Source organism: Manacus candei, unplaced genomic scaffold (genome assembly GCF_025592945.1).
Source record: "Manacus candei isolate 608988 ecotype Guabito, Panama unplaced genomic scaffold, ASM2559294v1 h1tg000015l, whole genome shotgun sequence".
In the NCBI taxonomy this organism is placed as follows: domain Eukaryota; kingdom Metazoa; phylum Chordata; class Aves; order Passeriformes; family Pipridae; genus Manacus; species Manacus candei.
In genome coordinates, this window is record NW_026138063.1 from 5,044,010 (window position 1) to 5,066,421 (window position 22,412).

At 41.2% G+C, this 22,412-nt stretch overlaps 1 protein-coding gene across 2 annotated transcripts in view; it reads left to right on the plus strand.

Moving 5' to 3' along the window:
* The window catches only part of FNDC3B (fibronectin type III domain containing 3B), a 191,757-nt gene that overhangs the window by 30,068 nt on the left and 139,277 nt on the right, over positions 1-22,412 (plus strand). For both annotated transcript variants that reach the window (XM_051781696.1, XM_051781697.1), the window contains exons 2-3: positions 7,626-7,764; positions 15,638-15,713. In XM_051781696.1, coding sequence (XP_051637656.1) covers positions 7,654-7,764; positions 15,638-15,713 — 187 coding nt within the window. In that variant the 5' untranslated portion in view covers positions 7,626-7,653. The remainder of the gene's footprint in view (positions 1-7,625; positions 7,765-15,637; positions 15,714-22,412) is intronic.

Consider the following 22,412-nt stretch of genomic DNA (forward strand, 5'->3'; position numbering starts at 1 on the left):
GAAAGCAAACAGATCAAGCATTCCTGTGGCTTATCTGACTTGCACCTTTGTGCAAGAACTACTCTTTGGGTAGGGGTTTTGCCCATGTCCTTGGGCACATACATGGGGTTGCAGCCCTGATCTAGGGGAGTTCAGTACTTAATAAAACTATTAAGAGAACATAAAGAGATACCCTGGTGCAAACGTTTACAGGATCAGGGCCCAAATTGATGACAGATGTAGGTCTGGATGGAAAGGTGTTGTTCTCACACAAATTGTTTCAAGCAAATTGCAGGTTATTCCAATCAAGTTTAAGCTGATGGTGTGAATTTCATTTGCAAATTGTTTTTGTCAGAGCCAGTACAGAGTGTAGAGAACCTTAAAAGGGTGATCATGTAGTTACAAAGTGTGCAGTGTTGTCTCTGTTGCACAGAATGGCGCTTTGCCTTTAGGGGACTAGTTTGTGCTGTGGGATGGAGGCTCTCAGGGCATTGTCATCCTCCACTTGTGTCCTTGGCATGTGGGGGATCACAGCTGGGAGAGCTTTGTGTTTGCTGCTGGAGAGGATTATGTCATCATAGAATCAGAAAGTCAACCTTAAAGCTTATCTCATTCCCACCCCCTGCCATGAGCAGGGACACCTTCTGCTAGACCAGGTTGCTCCAAGCCCCATCCAACTTGGCCTTGGACACTTCCAGGGATGGGGCAGCCACAGCTTCTCTGGGCAACCTGTTTCAGGGCCTCACCACTCTCACAGGGAAGAATTTCTTTTTAATATTTAATTTAAATCTCTTCCTGCTTCATGTTCATCCTGTTTGATGTGGATTGTGGTCTTCTAGAAAAGTACAGAGATTGAGTGCAGGTAGTGGTGTGTTGTACAGCTGGCAATTCATCAGCATCCAGAACACTCTAACTCAAATGTCTCTGAGGCTGGACAAGAAAGAAAAAATTAGTTTGAAATGTTTAATTGCTGCTGGTGTTTTGGAAGTGCATAAAGTAAATTCTGTAAAAAAATTTTGAAGTAGTTGCTATTTAAAGCAACTTGTGCCAGAAAGGACAACACTAAAAATAATGGAAAAAATAATTGGCCACCGGTGTTTAAGAAGAGTTAACCTCAGCCTTTGGCTGCTTGGAAGAAGTGCTATGAAATTGTGAGACCTGTGTGCCTGAAAACTTCTCTATTTTTGCAACTACATCCCTCGTGAGTCCCCTTTATCCATTATGATTAATATGGAGGAAGGTGAGGAAAGAAAGGTGTGAGAAAGAAGAAGGAAAGAAATATAAATAGCAAAAATTATTAAGCTAACGTTCAGATTGAACAAAAAGCAAAGAAAACCCAAATGGTGAGTGAATTGTATCCAAGTTGTCTCTCTGTGCAGCTTGCTCTCCTGCCAGTGGTGCAGGCTTTAGCCGTGGTGTGTTTGCATGTTTTAGAATTGATTTTGAGCAGCAGATGAATTTCCTGCTCTAATACTATTTGCAAAAGTGAGAGTGCTGTGGAACCATTGGATTAGCTCTTCTGCCCGTGGCTTTCTGCTCAGCCGTAGCTAATATAAGCCTAGTAAGAATTTTAGAGATCTGTTTCACCCCTATTTTATTCCCGTAAATCTAGTTCCATTAGGTTTTCACACAAGTCTTGACTGCCTTCAGGCACGTGCACACCCCAGCCGTGGGTGGGGTGGGAGGAGAGTGGGTTGGCTTTTCCTACACGAGTTTTCACAAGATTTCCCTCTGGAAAACCAGGGGAAAAACCGCTAGTGGGGCAAAGTTTTCCTTTGGTAAAAGACTCCTTTGTGTGCCAGCTTGCTTTATTCCAGTATTTCATCAGAGCTATTATCTGTTGATTAGTTATACTTGCCTTGTGAAATAAGACTCTCCTGCATGATGCTGTTTGACCTGATCTCCCCATTCCTGATGCTCATTTCTGGTACGTGTTTGAAGTTACTTGGTTATTCCATTTCTTCCTAAGGTTAGGCTAGGAACCAATTCTTAGCAGTTTTTCTGTTCCTAAATGACAAACATTTCCAATGAGGGGCATGCAGCTGGTTATGTTGCAAAACTGCTGTTGTTTGTGATGATGGAGTTTCAAGCCTGGAAAACTTGAGGTCAAATTTTAGTTCTAAATAAATGCAAACTACTGAAAATCATCATATAATTACCCTCTGGATTGCTGCCTTGGGAATCTCACACCACTGTGGGGGAAAACCAAGGCTAGCTTTCCTTGATCCTGTATAGTATTGTGAATACTGCTGGTAGTTCTGTTTTCAGAGATGGAATGTACTGTGGACATTGAAATGTGTTGTTATTTAAAATAAACTAGAGGGGAATAAACCCACTGATTAATTACAGTGGTTAAGTTTTGAGAGGATGTTTATGCTTTTCAGCTTGCTGGAGGTAGGATCCGGCTCTTGGTGTCCCTGTGTCTGAAATGGCACAGAGAGCAAGCAGCAGGCATTTCACTACCTCGCATAAAATGCCAGTGGCTTTGTGGGTATGTGTTCCCTCTAATCTGTTTTCTTTTGTCATAACAGATTTTTAGAATTGCATGTATTTCTTCAAAATTGTTATGAAGAAGCCCGTCTGTTTGGATGCTTCCAAACTAATCTACCGTGTTTGCAATTAAACAGGGAAAGAATGCGTTCAGGTTTCAGTCCCCCTTCAAACGGATGTGATTTAACTAAACTAATGAAGGCACAGCAGACAAGACAAATTCCAGACTGTTTGTGCCTTGACCAACCATCTGTGCACATACCTCCAGGTACTGCTCATGTCTCAAGAGGCTTTTCTACATGAACAATTATTACCACTCCTCTTTGAATTGGAGTGGCAAGCCATGGCAGGAGTCTCTTGAAAGCAGCTCTATTTACTGCTCTGCTTTTCAGTGAAAATATAATTGTTATGTATGTTTTAATTAAATCTTAAACTTCAGCGTGTGCTGTACGAAATACAATAAGCAAGCGGGGCAGTGTGTGAGCTCTCTTATCTCTTGCACACAAACACCAACATAAACAGGAATGTGCAGAGGAAGCACTGCTCGTTTGGAGCCTTCCCGGTGGGTCATAGACCCATATTAAATCCTTAGTGTTTGAGTATGTGTATGTACAAATATGTTTATATTTATACGCCATCTGTACGTACTGACAGTTTTTTCCTAGTTATTTTTCTGTCTTGCTCAAAAGATTGTTCAAAATATCCCTGAAAAAGCACCCATTTCTTCAGCTGTATAATAACCAGCAGTGACATGATTTGACATACCAGACTTTGACAACAGTTCTTCCATAGCACATACAAACTCCTGTAAAATAACAGATGGTTTCAAGATTATTTTTCTTTATGGGAGACTAACATGTGCTGCAGGTAATGGCTCCTGTGAATACTAAAGGATTTTTAAAATCCTCATTGTATTTCATTGTCTTTCTTTTCCAAAGTGGTTTTTCTTCTAGAAATATTTGAGTCTTCCCCGTTTTTGAGGCCTGTGTTTTTAAAGCCATGTTTGACTTCTCAGTGGTGCCAGGTGGGACCCATAATTCTGTACATGGTTTTTAACCATGGCAAAAACATTTTAAGGAACTCCTGTTTTTTGTCCCAGTTATAACAACATGAGTGTTTGAGGGTCAGTGAGGTGTAGTTGGTTTTTCATGTCACACCTGAACTAGCTTTTCCCATGGTAGTCAAGTACCAAGGAGGTTCATGCTGGGTTGGATTACTTCTCTGGTCAGTGCATCAGCCACTGTGTAAGAGATCAAAGGGGCTCATACAGTACATACTTTTTAATATGTATGTATGTAATGGTAGAAAGGATCTTCTGTTAGACTGTGTAACCCTGTGTGTGCACTGTCTATGAACTTCATCATGCTGAGGTGGTAAGGATGTTTTTAGGCTGGAAAAAGAAAATTCTTCCTTTTTTAGTTTATACTGTGTGCATTTCAAATCTTTCCTCTAGTAACACTAGGATTGAATGAGGAGTTACTCTTTATGTAGTGTGTTCTTTTCTAATCAGACAGAATACATATAAGCAAGCACTGCATGAATGAAATGTGTGTTTAGCACTGGATTTTTGTTGCATATTAAATAAACCAGGGTATGTGGCTCTACTCAGCATTGGAAAGCTGTCTGTCCTTGTAGTACAACTTTTGTAATTCCAGATGATTGTGATAAAAAAGCAGAACACTTTGTTCAGTACCTCTTAATGGTCTGCTGCAGGGAAATAAAAATTGAGCCTTTGCAGAGAGTGGTCACAGGACTGAATATTCAGAACTCCTCTTGCTTCTGCCAGGTTCTCCGAATTAGTGTGCCATGGCTGGAAGAGGTTCTGTGGTGTTGTAAAAGACAGAAGATAGGAAGAAAATCACAGAAGAAAAATGTTCTTGGCTTCTAGCCCTATTAATAGCATGGGTAAAACCTTCTAGGAAAACTAGAACTGAGTACCTTGATGTGGTTCACACTGCTTTTGGAATTTCAGGAGAACTCTGACATAACCTATTAGGTCATGTTAATTGACCATACATGGACATGGGGTTTTAGATAGTTACACTTTGTTCCTCTGTGTGTTTTAGTTTTCTCTCCAGTGCCATGTGCAACTAATTTATGTATTACTAATTCACATATTGAATTAATTCAAGGAAACAGTCATCTCAGGGATCAGCAGAAGGCTGCAGTACTGAATTCAAAATCAGGTTTGCAACGGTGACTTGCAAACATCAAATGATTTGCAAGTTTGATTGGGGACAGAGACATCAAACTTGGATGGTTATTTCTTTCTAGCTCTACAGCAATATGGGAAACTGTGATTTCCATATTCCTGGAGGTAACTAGAGAAGGAGATGAAGCCTATTGCTCCACGCTGGCGTTGCTGTGGTGCGTCCCAGCCAAACCTAGGGAATGTAGACGTACAGGAAATATCTCTTTAAAATTTAAATATAGTCAGCTTTCTAGACAAAACCCCAAATTTGAGTTAGTACCTGAAAAAAAATCTGTGGGTTAGTATTTGGCAGTTCATATTTTAGCTAAGGAAGAGTTTTCATATCCTGGAATGTGACCTGGCTCTTTGAGTCCTTGTCTGGTGTTTTCTTCCGTCGATGTTCTGAATTTGCAGGAAAAAGAAGCTGCTTGTGTTCAGACCTCACCTTCTTTGTATTAATCAACTTTGCATCCGCTGAGGTAGAGGAACGCTAGGTTTTAGGAGGAGTGTGAAAGCAAGGCTAATAAATCTGTTTTAAGTAGGATGGATGAGCAAATAAGCTCAAAAAGTATGTGGTGTGAGCCCTGTTTCCAAAGGGTTTGGCTTTGGAGTGAAGTCTACCAGTCTCACGGTAGATGTCTTAACCCCGTCTCACCTAAGTCTGCCTGCAGTGAAATACTGCAAAAAACCCTACCAGTAGCCAACTATGCCTTTTAGCCAGTGCTGCTGCTGGCATCGTCTCTGGTGGGGTCATACCAGACCTGACAAATACAGGAAGCCCTTTTATTTATTTTCCTTATTTTTTTTCCCTTTCAAGTGAGGCAAGTGTAGACACGGCTGTAGTGACAAACCATTAATAAAGCAAAAGGAATGCAGCTGTAAAACTTTAAATAATGACATGTCGCAAATAAATGTCAACATATTGGTTGTTGTGCCTGGAATGGAAATATTACTAGGAAAATATGTAGCTTCAAGCTACAGTCTGGCTTTCTTTTTTTTTTCCTCAAGAAAATAGCATCAGTGTGATGCTTAAACTCTGTTAAAGCCGGGGCTTTCAAATCTGGGCTTTCATTTCAGATGAACGTGTCACTTATTTGGAGGAGAGGGGCCTGCTCCATATGGGTTTAAAATAGCTCCTGTGAACATTGTGTTCTTTAACAACTGTGTCTCAAGCATTTTGAACTTCTGTCCTGTAACTGAGTCTTAGATAAAAGAAGGGATTTAGTTTAAGGGTGGATAATAATACATTGCCTTTGTTTATATCTCGGTGAAGTGATGATTAGAAAAGTGGTGTTTTCATACAAATAAAACACCAGAAAGAGCTGTGAGAGTTGTTCTAAATTTGGTACTCAATTAAAATGCTGGTCTCAAGCTGTGTGGCTGCAGGTGACAGGACCAGGTTTGCTTATCTTCTGAGAAACAAATGCACTTTTAGTCTTCTGGTTCTACTTAGATGTGAAGGGGCCTGCGTGATAACAATGAAAGGATAGATGTGATTCAGTCCATGTGGGCACTGCTGTCACTTTTAAATCACACAAGTGGTCCTTTTCAGGAGCTGGAGGAGCATCTCCTGGTCAGGCTGATGTTTCTGATCTTTAAGTGGTTGTGCAGGTGATGGGATTGCAATGAGCTCTGGAAGTGGTTGATGAAAATGAAGGCAGTTTATATCAACTCAACTATCAATTTAGTCATTAAACTAAAAATTTTAAAAAATTTAAAACCTGGCAGCACCTGGGTGCCAAACAGGTACAGGGATGTAAGGTTTGCAGGATGCTGTGTCTGTGGAACCACATGCTCCAACCCTCATGAGGTTGGCTCAGTCCTTCATCCCCTCTGGAGCAAATGAATTATACTCCTGGTTTATGGCTCCCACAACACTTTTCTTATGAGCTGGGATTTCCCTGTTGCTCTTTGGCAAAAGATCCCCTCTCTTTACTCTGTTGGTCTTGTGCCAGCTGAATACCTGGCTGTCACCTGCCACCTAAGTCACAGCATATTCTTTTTCTAATTTGAATTTAGGATGTATAGGAAATTACTCTGGAGGACTTTGGGATTCTCTGGCATGAGGGGTACTAAGGAGTATGCCTGCTCAGCACTGGACACGTGAGGGTGCTTTGCTTAGTTCTTGTGCAGAAGTCTAGATAAACTATGTGATGAGATCATCCGTTTTATTCACTAGAGCTGGATTATTGCCTTGTAAACCAGCATGATGGTACCCTTAATGCTGAATTAAGACTTGTTTTTACAAGGCAGCTTCTTGTGGTTTTAGTGATGCTCACATATCACACCAGTTAGCTGGGAAGGGGGAGGGTGTGCTGGAAGTGATGTGTGATTTTTCACAAATCCTTAAGTGAGATCGTCATTTTCTGTTGTTCTCTGTCTAGCACAGGGTGTTCAGAGCATGGGGATGTGCTGTCCCTCCCGCTCCAGCAGAAGCCTTAATCCTTTAGATCATGATTAAATGCAAGTCAGGTGCCTGCTTTTTGTGTTGTAGTGGCAGTTCATGCTCTTTACAAGGCCCTAGAAAGAAAATGAAGGTGTTTGGCTTTGAAGTGTGGCTATTGAGTGAAACTGCTGTAACATCTTAATCATGGGAGTGATGTAGTTCTGAGAGCTGTGGTAGCAAGCAGGATGCTGATTTTTAGGAGAACAGCAAAGCTCTCTCAAAGTGTCTCAGAATTTTACCTGTGGTGAGGGCTGAGGATTATAATAGTGGGAAAGAGTGGAATTCTGGCTAGTTGGTTTCTGGAAGTCTTGCATGGAAGTTTGACTTTCTGTGCTTTTGATCCACCACTTAAAACCTCTGTTCAGAGCCGTGAGTTCCCGTGTGCCATCCTGATGCAAAACAAGGGGTCCTGCTTAAGTTGCTTGATGGCAAAACGACCTCCTGAAATGCAAGTGTTTGTGTTTTTTTTTTTTTCCAGGGTCTTTAACTGCTGTTTTGTTTTTTTTTTTTTCCTTGTAGGAAGTCCGTTGAGGAAAATTCTCCATGAATGTACGTCACAATGATGATGACCGACCAAATCCCGCTGGAGCTGCCGCCGTTGCTGAACGGGGAGGTAGCCATGATGCCTCACATCGTGAATGGGGATGCATCACAGCAGGTCAGTGAGCTTGGCTGGTTTAAATGAACTACTTGTGGGCCAACAAGGGATTTTTAAAACTTGGGAAGATGGCTTTCCTTAGCGCTAGGGAGGGCACAGTATTTCCTGGGACGCAGAGCTCTGCCTTTGCACTGAAAAAGACATTAAAAACAATGCTTGAAGTGGACCATTAAATTGAATGTGTTTATTTGCATGTGTGTTCATTGAAGTAAAAATAATGGGATTGAAATAATGTCTGTAAGTGCTGCATATTTGCGGGCTTTACGGAAAGTTAGTCTTATGATCTACTTGTGCTAACACTTGTCCAGGCATCTCACAGTATCTGTGATGAGATTTTAAGATCTTAAAAATGCTGAGATTGGAAAAAAGGGAAGCAGGAAAGAAATGGAGAATAGCAGTGCTGTCTGCTATTCTTGGCTTACCTGAATGTGCTGATCCCAGCAGGCCTGTGTACTACCCTGTGCTTCATTATAAGAAGCAGACGTGAATTTTGAGTGGGGTTTTTGAAGGAAGGTAAGTTTACAGTTGCTTTAATTTTTTTTTCTGGGAGATATTCTCTCATAAGCTCAATCAGAAGTTGGTAGAATGATCATAGGACCCTAATGATGCCCTCATGCTGGGTTACAGCCTGGAGGTTCAAGCTGATAGGTGGTAGCTTTGCAAACATGTCATTGGGGTTAAGGTTTCTCTTTGTAGAACATCTATCCTAGCAGTTTTTCTGTGTTACTCAATTTGGTTCCCTCCTGATGTGAGACATTTCAGCAAAATATTTTGGTGAAGGTAGAAGCAAGCTGTCCTTCTCGAATCAATGTAAAATGTCATTGTCTTACCTCTCATTCTCCTTCCAAGCTGCATTTTGAGCTAGAGCAACCTCAATAAGAAGAATAATTTACACTTTCCTTGTAAACTTCGAAGGCTGTTTGGTTATCTGGATTCTAATTATGATGTAAATTTTCATTGCTGTGATTTTTTTTTTTAAAGTAATTTCTGTGCAGTGTGCTTTGACTTGAAAAAATAGTAAAGAAAGGTTTTAATGATTGTATTTATCAAGTCTAATATTAATATGCTTAAGTGAAAGAACAATCTTATAGGATAGGATAATTGTTCTTTAAATACATGCTTTCCTCCTTTCTGGAAACCATTTATGAGGTCAGACTGTCCTGTAGGTCCTTCAGAAAGAATAAGTGAAGTGTTCTGAACCCTCCTTTGAGATGGGGCTCTAAGCCCAGTCTTTCAGTTTCCCCATCCTTGATGATTCAGCAGCCTTGCTTGGCAGATGCCTCTGTTGCCTTTAAAGTAGTTTCTCAGCTAATGTTTTGCAGTAAAAAGAACTGCTGGTGCACTGGAAGCACATTGCTGCTTGCTTTTGCTGTGCTGTGCGAATGTGACTCAGCAGAACAGTTCTGGGCCAGGTCCCTCTTCTGCTTAAATGTTTGCTGGATGATGCTTTTAGACCTCATCACCTTATCTCTTTAAGTGCTTGTAGCTGGAATACCAGTTTTCCAGTGAGACTTTTTTGGCTTCTAATCTGGATGTGCCCTCATCAGTTGCAAAGCTTAACTACCTTTGTGCTTTATCATTTTCATCTTATTCCTGAAGCTTTAGTTGATGTCTTTGCTTTTTAAAAGTACAGTTCTAAAATGGAATTAAATTGGAATAAATGCTTTGATCTTGCAAATGGAACTATGTTAAATGTTCTTAACATGATTTATTACGAAGTAGAAGTGAATGTTAAGTGTTTGAAAGAGATTTATCTTAGTCACTTGCAAGGCAGGAACAGCCTTCAGGATAGACTCTCATAGAAATGACTTCCTTAGAAAGATGGCTTATATTACTCCATAAAGAGGTGCTAGTTTTAGGAGGACGTGTGCTTTTACAGGGTGTAAGTACAGTCTCTATTAGAAAGCACCACAGCTGAGCTGATGGGAGATGAGACATGTGGAGTTTTCCAGGCTGCAGTGTGGCCAGCAGGGAGATCAGTGCCTTGTGCCTTGGAGCTGACAGAATGGAGGGTCTGATGGGATGCTCTGGGCACACTTGCTGTTGCTCACCCTTATGTGTTACTGGATTTGTGGAGCCTCAGCCGTGCCAGCACGATAGAGCTGTGCTGTGAGCTGTGTTGGAAATGCTGAGCTCCAGAGAAAAGCCCTTTCTCAAAAGACCTTTCTCAAAAGACCCATTCTTAAATATGTAGAAGAAAGACTGGAGCTGGTGAAACACCTTGGCTTTGCCAGCAGCCAGCTGGAGAGGGATGCAAAATGCAGTTCTGCCAGTGAACAGTCCTGCAGTGTAAGGCAGTTGCATGGGAATGTTCATTTGCTCTATCTTCCTGAGGGTAAGTGCTGCAGAGCTGTACAGGGCAGGGCGAGGAATGTCTCTGCCTGCTTGAGTCTCTTCCCTAGACTACCCAAAATGGCATTTTTAACACTAACTTTTTTTTTTCAGTTTCCCACACTTTATTTCCACTACTGCTGACTGTATTTAATGCTTTCATGTCCCTTCCAGAGCTGCTGCTTACTCTGTTTCTGCTTTTAATCCACTTGTAACTCCTTTGGGGATTCAGGGAGCGATAATTAACCTTTTGGTCTAAGAATTTCAATGCTTTCCTGTAGGTACTCCACTGCAAGCTCTAAAAAGGTTGTAGTAAAAAGTGGAGGGGCAGCTAGCTGTGCTACAGCGCATCTGTACAGAATGTTGGGAGATGTAATGTGTGAAGTTTTATTTCAGCTGGGTTTACTCACTGTGCCTGCAAAGGTGTAGCAAGTTTTCTGCTTGTCTGATCTTTGTAAAGGTGTGTTTTACCAGCTCTGTGTTTTCACCATTTGGCTGGAGCTCAGGCACTGTGCATAGTGCTGGATGTGCTTGTTCTCATCTTTTGGGGTCACATGCTTTAAACGAGGGAGACAAGAGTCAGTCTGAATCAGGAATAAGATTTGGTACTTCCCTGTAGCACAACTCTGTGCACCTTGCAAGTGTTTGAACTGTATCACAGCATCTGAGCTGAGTGAATGAACTTCCTGCCAGAATGTACAGTTACTTCTTCAGGGTTTCTTGAATTATATATTTGTTTTATTTATACTGCTTTTTTGGCATGTGTTTAACGTGTCATAAATTAGGAGGTTCAGAATCTGTCACTTATGGGCTTTGCTATCGAGAGCACTCAAGGTAAACTGACTGAATTGCTTCATGCCTCTTTTCATGCCTCTGTTTTTTGTCCTATCAAAAAAAAGATTGAGCCCAGAACACTGTTATTAGTTTTTAATAAAATACTGTTTAATTAGTTTTCAAAAGTCAGTGTTTTATTTTTTAAGATGTAGTGTGTTCCCTGGTTTTTTTTCTTACTGAAGAGAGACTGAAAGTATTTATTCTTTCCACTCCCATGTGCCTGAGGAGAACTGTGTTACTAAGAAGAGTATTCCACCCAGAATTCTTTGGACCTTCCTGTGGAATGGATGTGGAAATTCACTGGGATCTGGGGCACAGTTTTTTTTAAAGTAGAATACAGTACAGATCCAAGCGACTGTTTCGTTTTTTGGTGTTGTTTGGTTTCTTCTTTTCCCCAAAGATGCAATGTATTCCAAAAGATTTGCACTGTAGAAATTGTAAATACAGTAAATTCTTATGATTTAAAGTGTTTGTGAGGAACCCGTGGCTGGATCCCAGGGGGTGCCTATGATGCCATGCTCCCCAGTTGTATGAAGCATGATACATCTAAACAGGGAAGGGAAAATTCACCACATGGAAAATGCTTAAGGGAGGGTTTTAATAAGCCACAGCAGTGCAAGGGGCTGTTTGACCATAGCAAGGAAAATGCTATGGCCGTGGTCCTTCTCAGGAAGGGGAAATATTTTATATGGGGACTGTATTGCATCACATGGAGGCAGCTGAATGTTGTCCTACTCGCTGGCTCACCTGTGCTCACAGATGAGGGCCCACAAAGCAGCTGGGAGGTGATGGCCTGACTTGAGAGTGAGTTTTCTTCTGTGTGCCTAAACACTTGCATAAGTAAACCAACAGGACACAAAAAAGTAGATAATAGCATATGCCCTTTGGTCCCTATCAGGTGACATTTCTGTCTTTGTGTTAGACTGTTTATCCACAGTATATATAAATTTTATATCATAGAATCACAGAATTGTTTGGGTTGGAAGGGACCTTTTAAAGCTCATCTCATTCCAGCCACCTTCCACTAGACCAGGTTGATCCAAGCCTCGTCCAACCTGGCTTTGAACACTCCCAGAGATGAGGCATCCACAACGTCTTTGAGCAATGTGTTCCAGTGTCTCACTACCCTCACGGTGAAGAATTTCTTCCTAAAATCTAATTTTAACCTGCTCTCTTTCAGTTTATATATTCCTGAACCTGAGCTTTAAGCCTGTGTTAGCTTTGTGGGCAGGTCTGTTAGTCTCTTTCCCAACTCCCAGTAGGCACGAGAGACAGACAGTGGGAACAAGAGGGACACAAGTGACATGTGCTTGGCTTGTCATGAAAACTTAGACTGCATGTACTGTGTGGGATTGTAAATATTTATAGTAACTATGCAACTTAGAAACATTCATCACTCAACAAACATGGCTTTCGATAAAATGTAATGACATTCTGAAATGCCAAATAAAAGCAGGAAGTGCATTATGGAAATAGTAAACTTTCTCTGAGGATGCAGCAGGTAAGGCTGGGCTTTAGCACCGGGTGGATTAAACTGTTAAATTAAACATCCAAGTACTTTTTAGGGAAAAGAAAAAGCCTTTGGGACTGTGCTGCTGACGCCCTGCTTGCAGCTGTCACAAGCTCTGATTTTTGGATGGGAGGAGGCCAGGGACTGAAGCTGGGCTGGAGTGACCTCGGATGTCAAACCCCACCCTCGAGATGCTGCTGACCAGCACTGGGCTCCAAGTGGCTCTTCAAGCTCTCTCTCCTCTGTTGCCATCTCATAAATGTGCATATTCAGGATGATTAATATTGGAAGAGCCGTAGGGCAATTAAAGTTCATCTGGGTTTGTTTTCATTAAAATGAAGACGTTATCTTTACACTTTTTTATTGCTTTCCTCAGATTTTTAATTAAAAGCTTTAGAGGCAAGGCGTTCTCATGAAGATCTCTTGTGTGAAAGGGAAGAGAAAAGCTGCCTTTCAGGCTGCAGAATATGGTTTTATTGTTTATGAGGACGTGGGGAAAAGTAAATCTCGGAATTAGTTTTATATACTTAGTGTGTATAAACAAAAGAAATTGCAGTGTGCCTGGATGTTATTTGTCCCAGGAAACTGGGATAAACTGGGGGAGAATTGGGGGAGTTGGCTGGAAGATTGCCAATATATAATACTCAGTATGTGCTGGTTTAATGATTTGGCTTCAGCTCTGTATGGTCGGTGCCCTGCAGTTGCAATCTCTTGTCATGTGCAGCACAGTTGCAATCTCTTGTCATGTGCAGCACGGGGTGAGTTCAGAGGGGGTTGAGTGATGGGTTGGATTATTCCCCAGCTTTGGGAAGGGATAGGCTGGGACTGGGTTGCAGCCTGATGGAAGGATCTGCCTGCAGTGCAGGGCAAGTGGAGGATCTTGCCTGAGGAACCTGATCACTGCTCCTGGGTGTGAGTCCAGTTACATGTACTGGTGTGCTGACTGTCCTCTGGACCCAGCCCTTGCTCCAGTGTTGACCCACATCAGTCACACGTTGGCTATTCCTGTTTGCTCTTGATATGACTGCTTTCCCCCAGCAACAGCCTGTAAATGTTTTCTTCTGCTCCAAAGGTGGCTAATTTGAGCATCTGTCAATAAGGAGTTATTTCCATATCTATAACATTTTAATAGAAGCTACTATATATAAGTCCCAGGCTCTGCCCATGGGCTCGTGATGGGGGGGATGAAGCCTCGTGGCTGCTGCCCTACAGGAAACTCATTTGTTGCTGGAACAACTTGTTTGTTTTAAAAAAGTGTGTGAATTAGGCAAGGATAATGCGACTGCATTTTGACTATCATAAGCAACAGCTGTTATTGGGTATATAATCTTTTTTTAATGTGGAAATACAAGGAGTTATTTTTAAAGGACAGTTGCAGGCATGCTAATGTGGACACTTGGGCTGGTGATAGACTCCTTGGACAGGAATTTGTAAATCAGTCCCTTCTGATAACTCTGTGATAGGGTTGTGTAGTCAGAGGAGTCCCTGTCAGTCTTGTATCTTCTGTTAAACTCAGCTCTATGTTTTAACAAAAAGGTGGAGCTTTTCATGCAGGAGGCCTCAGTCTGGTTAGGGTCTGTATTTTGAGGAGCTGGACCAAGCTCTTCCAAAGGTGTGAAGGTGTGCGAGGTCTTCTGATTTATGTTAATCGAATGCGTTAGTAAATAACCAGCTTTAGAGCCGTTGGTTTACACATCTAATGCAAATAAGCTGATGGAATATTTTTATAATTCTTTGCTTCTTTGTGTTCTGGTTTCTGGCTTGTTGGTTGTTTTGGGGTTTTTTAAGCCGGATGACATTGCTTTGCTCTGTGATTCTGTTGACCTGATGCCCATGTCCTGTTGTGGATAATTCATGCCTATTCATACCAAAAGAGCACTTAAATGCTGTCACTTAAATGTCGATTGTTTGGAGATTAGGGATGGAATGGCTTTGTGCCTCTTATCTTTTCTGAACCATTTATTGTACTCTGTATGCTGGATCAGATCCACACTGATCAGTGCTCCCTGAGAAGTGATAGTTGCAGACAACATAATGGCTTTCATATGTCATTTCTCTGATTCCCAGCTTGTGCCTTAAAATTGTTGCTGGAATAATGGGTTTCTGTAGGATTACTGTAATTCAAAAGGTCACTTAGGTAATAATTATCTGGTTTAAGGAATTCAGAAACACAACATGAATTCAAATTCTGTCTTTCCAGATAAAATGATTAAATTCTGCATGCAGACATCCCAGAATGTAAAGACCAGACCTAAATTTGAAGAGGAAGGTTTCACCAAAAAAAAAATTAGGTTAATCTTGGTATAATCTGAAAATTTAGTTCATATCTTGATTGAACTTCTGACAATGCATGGTTTGCAGAAGTGTGTTTAAAGTATTTTAGTAACAGTTTCACAAACAGCATGAGGGGATAAATGGTCACTAGTTCCCAGTGAAACTGTCCATTAAAGAAAGAAATGTAAATAAAAACTTTTAAACCCATGATTTCAGACACTGGAAAATGAATAAAGATGTGTATAACATACCCTGAACTGGGACACATTGTGGTGCTTCCTGGTGTTTGTAGCATTCCCATCATCTGCAGAATTCAGCAATGGGAGACGGGGGTGATCTTTTTATTATTTAAAAAAATATTATATTTGTTAATACATAAATAGTTCATTGCTGGTTCTGCATGCAGCTGTTGAACTGTGTGTGTGCCTATGGATTTTGCTTAACTGAGATCTGCTATGTGTAAGACTGAAGGATAAATTTTAAAAAATGTAACAAATCAACTTCCCTTACACGGCAAAAAAACTTCTCTTCCTGTGAACTTGAAATCCCAGCGTGGGTTGGTGCTGCCTTAAGTTTGTTACGTGTGCTCTTGGCTCTCGTGTGCCAATGATCTGAAGATTTATGTCCTTAGCTATCAGCATTTGGCCAAGTTAAACACACTCTCAAGAGTTTGGTGTGGATCCCAAAGCCATAATTCCCACCTGTGCACCACCAAGTTACATCTTTATTTCAGCTCTCGAAATGTAGACGAGTAGGTGGACTTCAAATCTCTACCTGCTCTTGCATCCTGCTGGTACCCAAAGATGTAGTGTACCAGTCTGTTCAGTCCACGCCTCTTGCAGAGAAAGGATAATACACTTGTGTTGGGGAAAATTAATTTTTGAAGATCACAGTGAAACAAATTTTTTTTTCTTCTTTCTGCAGGTCTTTTTCGTTCAAGTTAATCCAGGTGAAACCTTTACAATAAGGGCTGAGGATGGAACCCTCCAGTGCATCCAAGGTAAGAGGATACATGAATATGTGGATGAGCATTGCTTGCATTATGGAATACTATTCTGTCATCTCCCCAGAAATGGGATATGCAGTTCTGAAAATATACTGAAGCACTTAGGAATGAGAAATTGCAGACGTGGCTGCTCTATGTATTCTAGGAGTTTAATATCTCCAGAATGAGTCATGACTTTCTTGGAAGTCTAGGAGATTTCTCTAGAATTTGTTAGTTATTTGTCAGTCCCATTTTGCAGTCTCTTTGCATCTTTTCTGTGCCCCCTCCCACTTAGAAAGTGGAGGAGTGGGTGGTTGTTGCTTGTAGTTCCATCCCCATGGAAATGATGAATTAATAGTTGTTTGAGATAGACCTTACAGAAGCTTCCCTGAACACCATCCAGGATTATTTGGTCTTGATGAGCAATAATAACAGCAATTTAAAGCTGCTTGTTGAGATTTATAGCCAACATGCTGTGTGGTAAGAAATTGGTCCATGTGGCAATTAACAGAGGAATAAAGTTGGCTACTCCTTTTATTTGAAATGAATGCTTTATTCTGGCTTAGTACATTAAAGATTTCCATTACAAATACAATTATGACACCATTTATTTATAATTTTGCTCTTGCTCAAAGTGGTGTTCAGACAGTGTATTTAAATGAATGCAACTTGAAACCTCCTGGTTCTGTATTCCCAGTAATTTAACATGTTTGTGCCAATGGGGCTTGTTTGCTACTCATCAGCAGTCTTTCATAAAATTGATTTAGAATTTGTAACATAAAATAGTCTCCTTTTTTTTTGCTAGAGCTGCAGTATTGACCACCGAAGTACACGTTTATTTGTACACACCCTTTAAGTTCAGTCTGAAAATTCTTGATAGTCTTTACCTGCTAAAGCTTCAAATCCTACTTTATTGTAAATTATGTTTATTGCTGAAATAAGTACGTGCTTCAAACACAGAAGAGCACCTGACTGTATTCCTGTTATTTTTTCTTGGTTTTGTTTTTGTTTTGTTTTGTGTATTTTTTTTATTTTTATTTTGGTAAAGCTGTTTTCACCGTGCAATTTGGAATTTAAATAGTGGTAATAGTGATCTATTGCAGAAGAGATCAGCCAGCAAATATACTAAGATTGGGATTCGTGACAGTTCTGTTTTTCCTGTGCTCATTATAAAAGGCTTATTTTGTGTGCAGTGTTTTTGGATATTACACACCTCCTTGCTCCACAAAACTTAGTGTCTCTTTTTTCCCCATGACAGAGTATTTTGTGTGTTTAAAGGTTAATATATTCCCTATATGTAGGGCAGCACTCGGACAATTATGATGCATTTTCTGTTGCTCCCCCAGTGCACTATGACTAGCAAGATACAGAATAATTTTAGCACTATGTTAAGGCAGCATGAAAGTCTCTTTTTGGGCAGTGCCTGTGAGCTGGTGGCTCCCTGTGGAACAGATGATACTCGCTTTTTCCTTAGTGCCATGCATTCAGTGTTATGACATAAGATGTGCTTGTAAAAATTCACAGTATGAAGGGCTGGTTTATTATAAATTGGGTGATTCTCTTGAGTTCAGGGAGTGAACACTGTTAATAAAAACTTGAGATGTTGTGGCTTGGTTACACTAAATTCTTCAGGATATACGAAAGCTGCGTGTGACTGTTCTGCAGGGACAGCTAATTTTGCTTATGTAAAGAAATTTTTTTAGCATTTTTTTACATATGACTTCTTGAGAAGCTTGAAATCTTCAGGTTGTGCCCCTGGAGCCTGTTCTGGAAGTCCTCTGAGCCACTCCTTGGTGTCCAGGACCCTGTTTGGCTGCACAGCTGTGGTGTATATGGGGATGGGTGGTGATGCAGTGCTTTAGAGGACTGAAGCAAAAACAACAGAGAAAAAGAAGTCTTAGTGTATCTTCATTTGTCTTCTCAAAGTTGGAAGAAAGGTACTTGCTTTAGGAAAACCTGTGTGGAATATCCTCTGTTTTAAACACCCTGAAGTGTAATTAGCCACTAATTGAGTAATCACTGTTTTAAACCAGAAAGAATAGATGCACATCTGAATGTCTCTGTTTTGTATTAAGAAATCCTTAATACAAAAACTTTTTCCAGTTCCTCAGGGTTGCACCAGTAACATAAGCAGTGGAAACTTTAAAAATAAAAATACTCCTGAGAAACTAGCCCCTAAACACTATAAAACTGGAATAAGTGTGTACTGGTAATTGAAGGTGCAATGTGTTACAGCAAGTGCTCTCTCCATTCCTGTTTTCTATGTGCTTGTAGCTGGAGGTGACTTGTTTAAGATGCTGATTTATAAGTCCCATAGATCACTGTGTCGGGCTGGATTAAGCAGCTCTTGGAAATGACAGTGGCTGGGAGAAGTTCAGTTGGTCAGTGGGCATGGAGAGGGTCTGTGGTTTCCTTGAGAGGACAAACTTAAAGAGAAAATAAGTAAAAAAAAAAAAATACAAAAAAATCTGGTCTTTTGAAAAAATCAAGCCCTTCAGTGCAGTCCCCACATCAGGTTATTTAAGGAAGTGTCGAGCAGTTCCAGGTGCTCTCACCAGGACTTATGTTGTCAGCTGACTTCCTCAGGGTTTGCCTCCACCATCCCACACAATAAAAGAGATGCTGTGGTATGTGACTTTTGTAGCCTTTGTAACAACAGCCAAATAATGGAGTAAAGAAGGGGAATGTTGGGGATTAATTGAGATTAATTTTTTAATAGTTGCTGGAAGCTGAATCAAGTGGAAGCCCGGGGCCTGGCACTGCCTGTGGGGGCAGGAGGCACGTGCTGGGCTGTTAAACACCTGAGTGCTTGCTGAATATTTGGGCTGGCCACCTGGGCTGTGTTACAAAGCAGAAACATAAAGCACATCCTTTATTTGTGTGTGATTACATGACCAGTCTTTGTTCCTTTTAAGCCCTGTGTGTGTTAATGACAAAGAATTAGTGTACTTCCTCTGGGACTCCCAGTATCCCTGGGGAGCAGGGGAGGGAAGCCCTGCTCGCCCTGTGCTGCCAACCACCCAGACTGAGCTCTGGGCTCTGACTGCAGAGCTGTGCCTCTGTGGGTGGTTCAGGGCAGGCTGATTTAGGATCTTAGTTCAGTATCTTTGAGAGATGAAACGGCTTTATTTGCTGTATCATCAGTATTTTAAGAGCTGCTCTTTATATGAAGTTTTGACAGATAATAAATACTTCATAAATGCGTCAATACTTTAAATACTTCATTTCCTTTTCACATTTTTTCCACTTAATTTTTCACAAACTCGGGTCTTGACTGTTGCTAGCTCTGCAAGAAAAGGACAAGGGCAGGACATATCCTCACCCATTTCTTTGCTCAACTATTAACTGTGGACCTTCTACTTCCTTTATATGAAAGATTGCTGCTAGCTAGTGCTTTGGGATAAAACCACACTAAATGAAATATGGGAAAGGGTGAGAATATGGATCTGATCAACTGCAGAATGGGACTGAAACAACTCTCTGTATTTAAAGAAAAAAAAAGTATTCTGCTTTCTGAATTTCAGAATAAATAGATCCCGGGTGAATATGACATGTTCAGGAAATTCCCCTTTCCCTACTGAAGAGTGATGTTTTTAGCCATTATCTTAAGATCTTTGGTAGGAACTTCTGTTGCTGCCTGAGAATTGTCATTCACACTTCACAAATGGACAGTTTGTGCATAGTTTGGGGCAGTGAAGCTGTACTTGAGAATCTGTTCAGAGCTTTTTCATCCTGAAAGGCAATAATGCCAAGCTGTCATACCCACTGTGCTATGAATAATATGGACGGAATGATTATTCTGGTGCCACTTGACCTTGCTTGTCACTCACATGTTGGAAATACATACGTACAGAGTATGCAGACTGCGTGAAGCTTCTATCCATTGATCACACAGAACTGCTCAATTATTGCTAAATGTCCTTTTTGTTGCCATCCATCTGAAGCATCCTCAAGCTGGGGTCTCATTTTCTGCCACAAAGCAACCAAACTGAGTTTTCTGCTCTGTAATTTTCTGTATATGTGTAAAGCTGCAAAAAGCCTGTAACAAGGGTGGAAGAATAGGTAGCAGAAAAGCAGCCGACAGAATAAAAATTGGAATTCCTGGTATATTCTGCCTAACCCATACTGCTGGAAATACACTTGAAATTCACCTCTAGCCTTTGTTCAGTATGCCAGCACAAGGTTTGGGATAGTGAAGCACAAACTTTGTCTGAAAAGAAAACATATATACTAATGGGAAAAAAACATGCTTTAGTTCTGGCCTTGAACAGGGGGAATTCACCCTTGCACAGGGTAAACAAGGCTGTGCATTAAACTGGCTTTTGTGATTTATTCAAGGACAAGGTACAGATGTGCAATGGCATAGAGGGCTTATAGCTATGCTGAAGCATTAACATCTGTGTCGTAAACAAGAACCTAAATTGCCTTTGGGTGGTTACATTTTGAAATGAAAATAGGATAAAAACATAGGCAGTTCACTAATACTGATATTTCTTTCAAGTGATGTTTTCAAGTGTTTTGCCATTGAGGCTGAACTTGAAGCCCTTGCTTGTTCTTATCTTACAAAACAAAGAATGCAAGCACTAAATTTCAGTGCTGCTTTTCTTGTGGCTCTAAAAGTGAGTAACTTGAGAGAAAGGGCAGAAGTATGCTAAAAATCTAGCAGTGGTTTCTCAAATGAAAGATTTCCTGGAATTATTATTCCCTTAATTTGCTGGGTGTGTGTGGTTTAGTGTGGTAATGCAAAGGAATGGATACTATTAAAGGTTGAACAGCTGTATATTTGTGTAGGAAGAGTGTGTATGTCAGTGAAATAAGGCTGTTGGTGTAGTCTAAGCAAACCAAAGTCTGCTTGTTTGTTGGTTTTTTTTCCCCTTTATGGTATGAGATTTGAAACGAGGAAGTGAGTCAGTTTCTTGCAGGGAAGGAAAGAGTTGAAAATAGATGGGACACGGTAGAAGCAATGAGCAATACCTGTGGTGTGTTACTGGTGGGGACAAGGGCGCCAAGATGAGAGCGGTGACGGGCACACACAAGGGAAAAGGTTGGTCAGAGATTCACTGAATGGTTTGGGTTGGAAGGGACCTTAAATATCATCTCATTCCCACCCCCTGCTGTAGGCAGGGACATCTGCTAGACTAGGTCTCTCCAAGCCCTGTCCAACCTGGCCTTGGACACTTCCAAGGATGGGGCAGCCACAGCTTCTCTGGGCAACCTGTGCCAGCGTCTCAACACCCTCACGGGGAAGAATTTCTTCCTAACATCCAGTTTAAACCTGCCTTCTCTGTTTGAAACCATTACCTCTGCAATAACCATTGTTCTGTTGCTAAATGCCAAAGTCTCTCTCCACGTCTCTTGGAACCCCTTCAGGCACTGGAAGGGGCTCTAAGGTATCCCCAGAGCCTTCTCTTGTCAGCCCAAATAGCCCCAACTTCTTAGCCTGTCTCCATAGCAGAGGTGCTCCAATCTTTTGATTATCCTCCTAACCCTCCTCTGGACTCTATCCTTCTTCCACATTCTTCTTAGTTGGGGGCCCCAGAGCTGGATGCAGTACTCCAGGTGAGGTTTCTCAAGAGCAGAGCAGGGGGGAGAATCACCTGTCTTGACCAGATAGTCACTCAGGTCAGAGGTTGGGGTGAAAAAAGCTGAAGGAGGTGAAACAAAAAAATACAGGCACAGGTTAACTGGCTGTGTTTGCAGTGCTGCAGGTTTACCTAGTGCTCAGAGTGCCTGTTCCATTGCTCTGCAGGTGCAGAGGCAGGTGTTGCACTCCTCATGGGTGGAACTGGCATGGTTTCAGTCTGAGATGAAATAACAGTGACACCTGAAATCACGTTGCTTTGGAGAGGTTTACAGAAGGCTGGAAATACACTTTAATAAAGGGTAACTGGTGAAATCTGCACCTGGAAGGTTCTTTGGGCCCTTCAGGGCAGGCACTGCCTGCGCATAGATGAGAACCAGGGGCTGGGGTCAGGCTAGTTCAGTACCTGCTTCTGTCCAGAGCATCTTCTGAATTATCAGAATTTGTCCCTTGGTTAAGTTTAAATAAATTTATTACTGTTTTCAAAATATGCTTCAAAGCACTGCGTGGATTAGAACATTAAATTCGGCAAAGCAGGAAGAAATAGAGTCCTTTTTCACTTGTGTCTTCTGTCTGATGGTAGTTGGGAAATGCATGTGGTCAGGCATGTTCCTGGGACATGGAAAGGGCTCCGGGGCACATACCAAGGTGCATGGGAGCAGGACAGGATGGATGTGCTTTGGCTTTGTCAGGGAATGGAGGGTGAAATGCAGGGTAAGCTCTGATTTTTGTTTCTACTTGTTTCTCCCAAGTGTTTTGGCTCTTTCCACCTACGTGCTGGTGGGCAGGCTGGTTGCACGGGATGGAAAACTTTCTGTAGGAAATGTAGTTTCATTCAGGCTGTTTTGGTCATTAGGGTTTGGAGCAAAACGATCTGTGTGGTGGTGTTTTAAAATACAGCTCTTGGAATTAAATAGCTTTTGTTTACAGTTTGTTTATTAAGTTTTGGCTCAGTTTCTTTCTGTTTTACAGTAAAGACCCTTTTCATCCTATTATGTTTTAAAAAGTAACTCTTACTACTCATTTATGTCATCTTACTTGACTTACGGTACTTGGTGTCTGGATTTAATGTTTGATGGGAAAGCCAGGCCTGCAATACCCATTGGTCTCCTTGGTGTATCAACACATTTAAA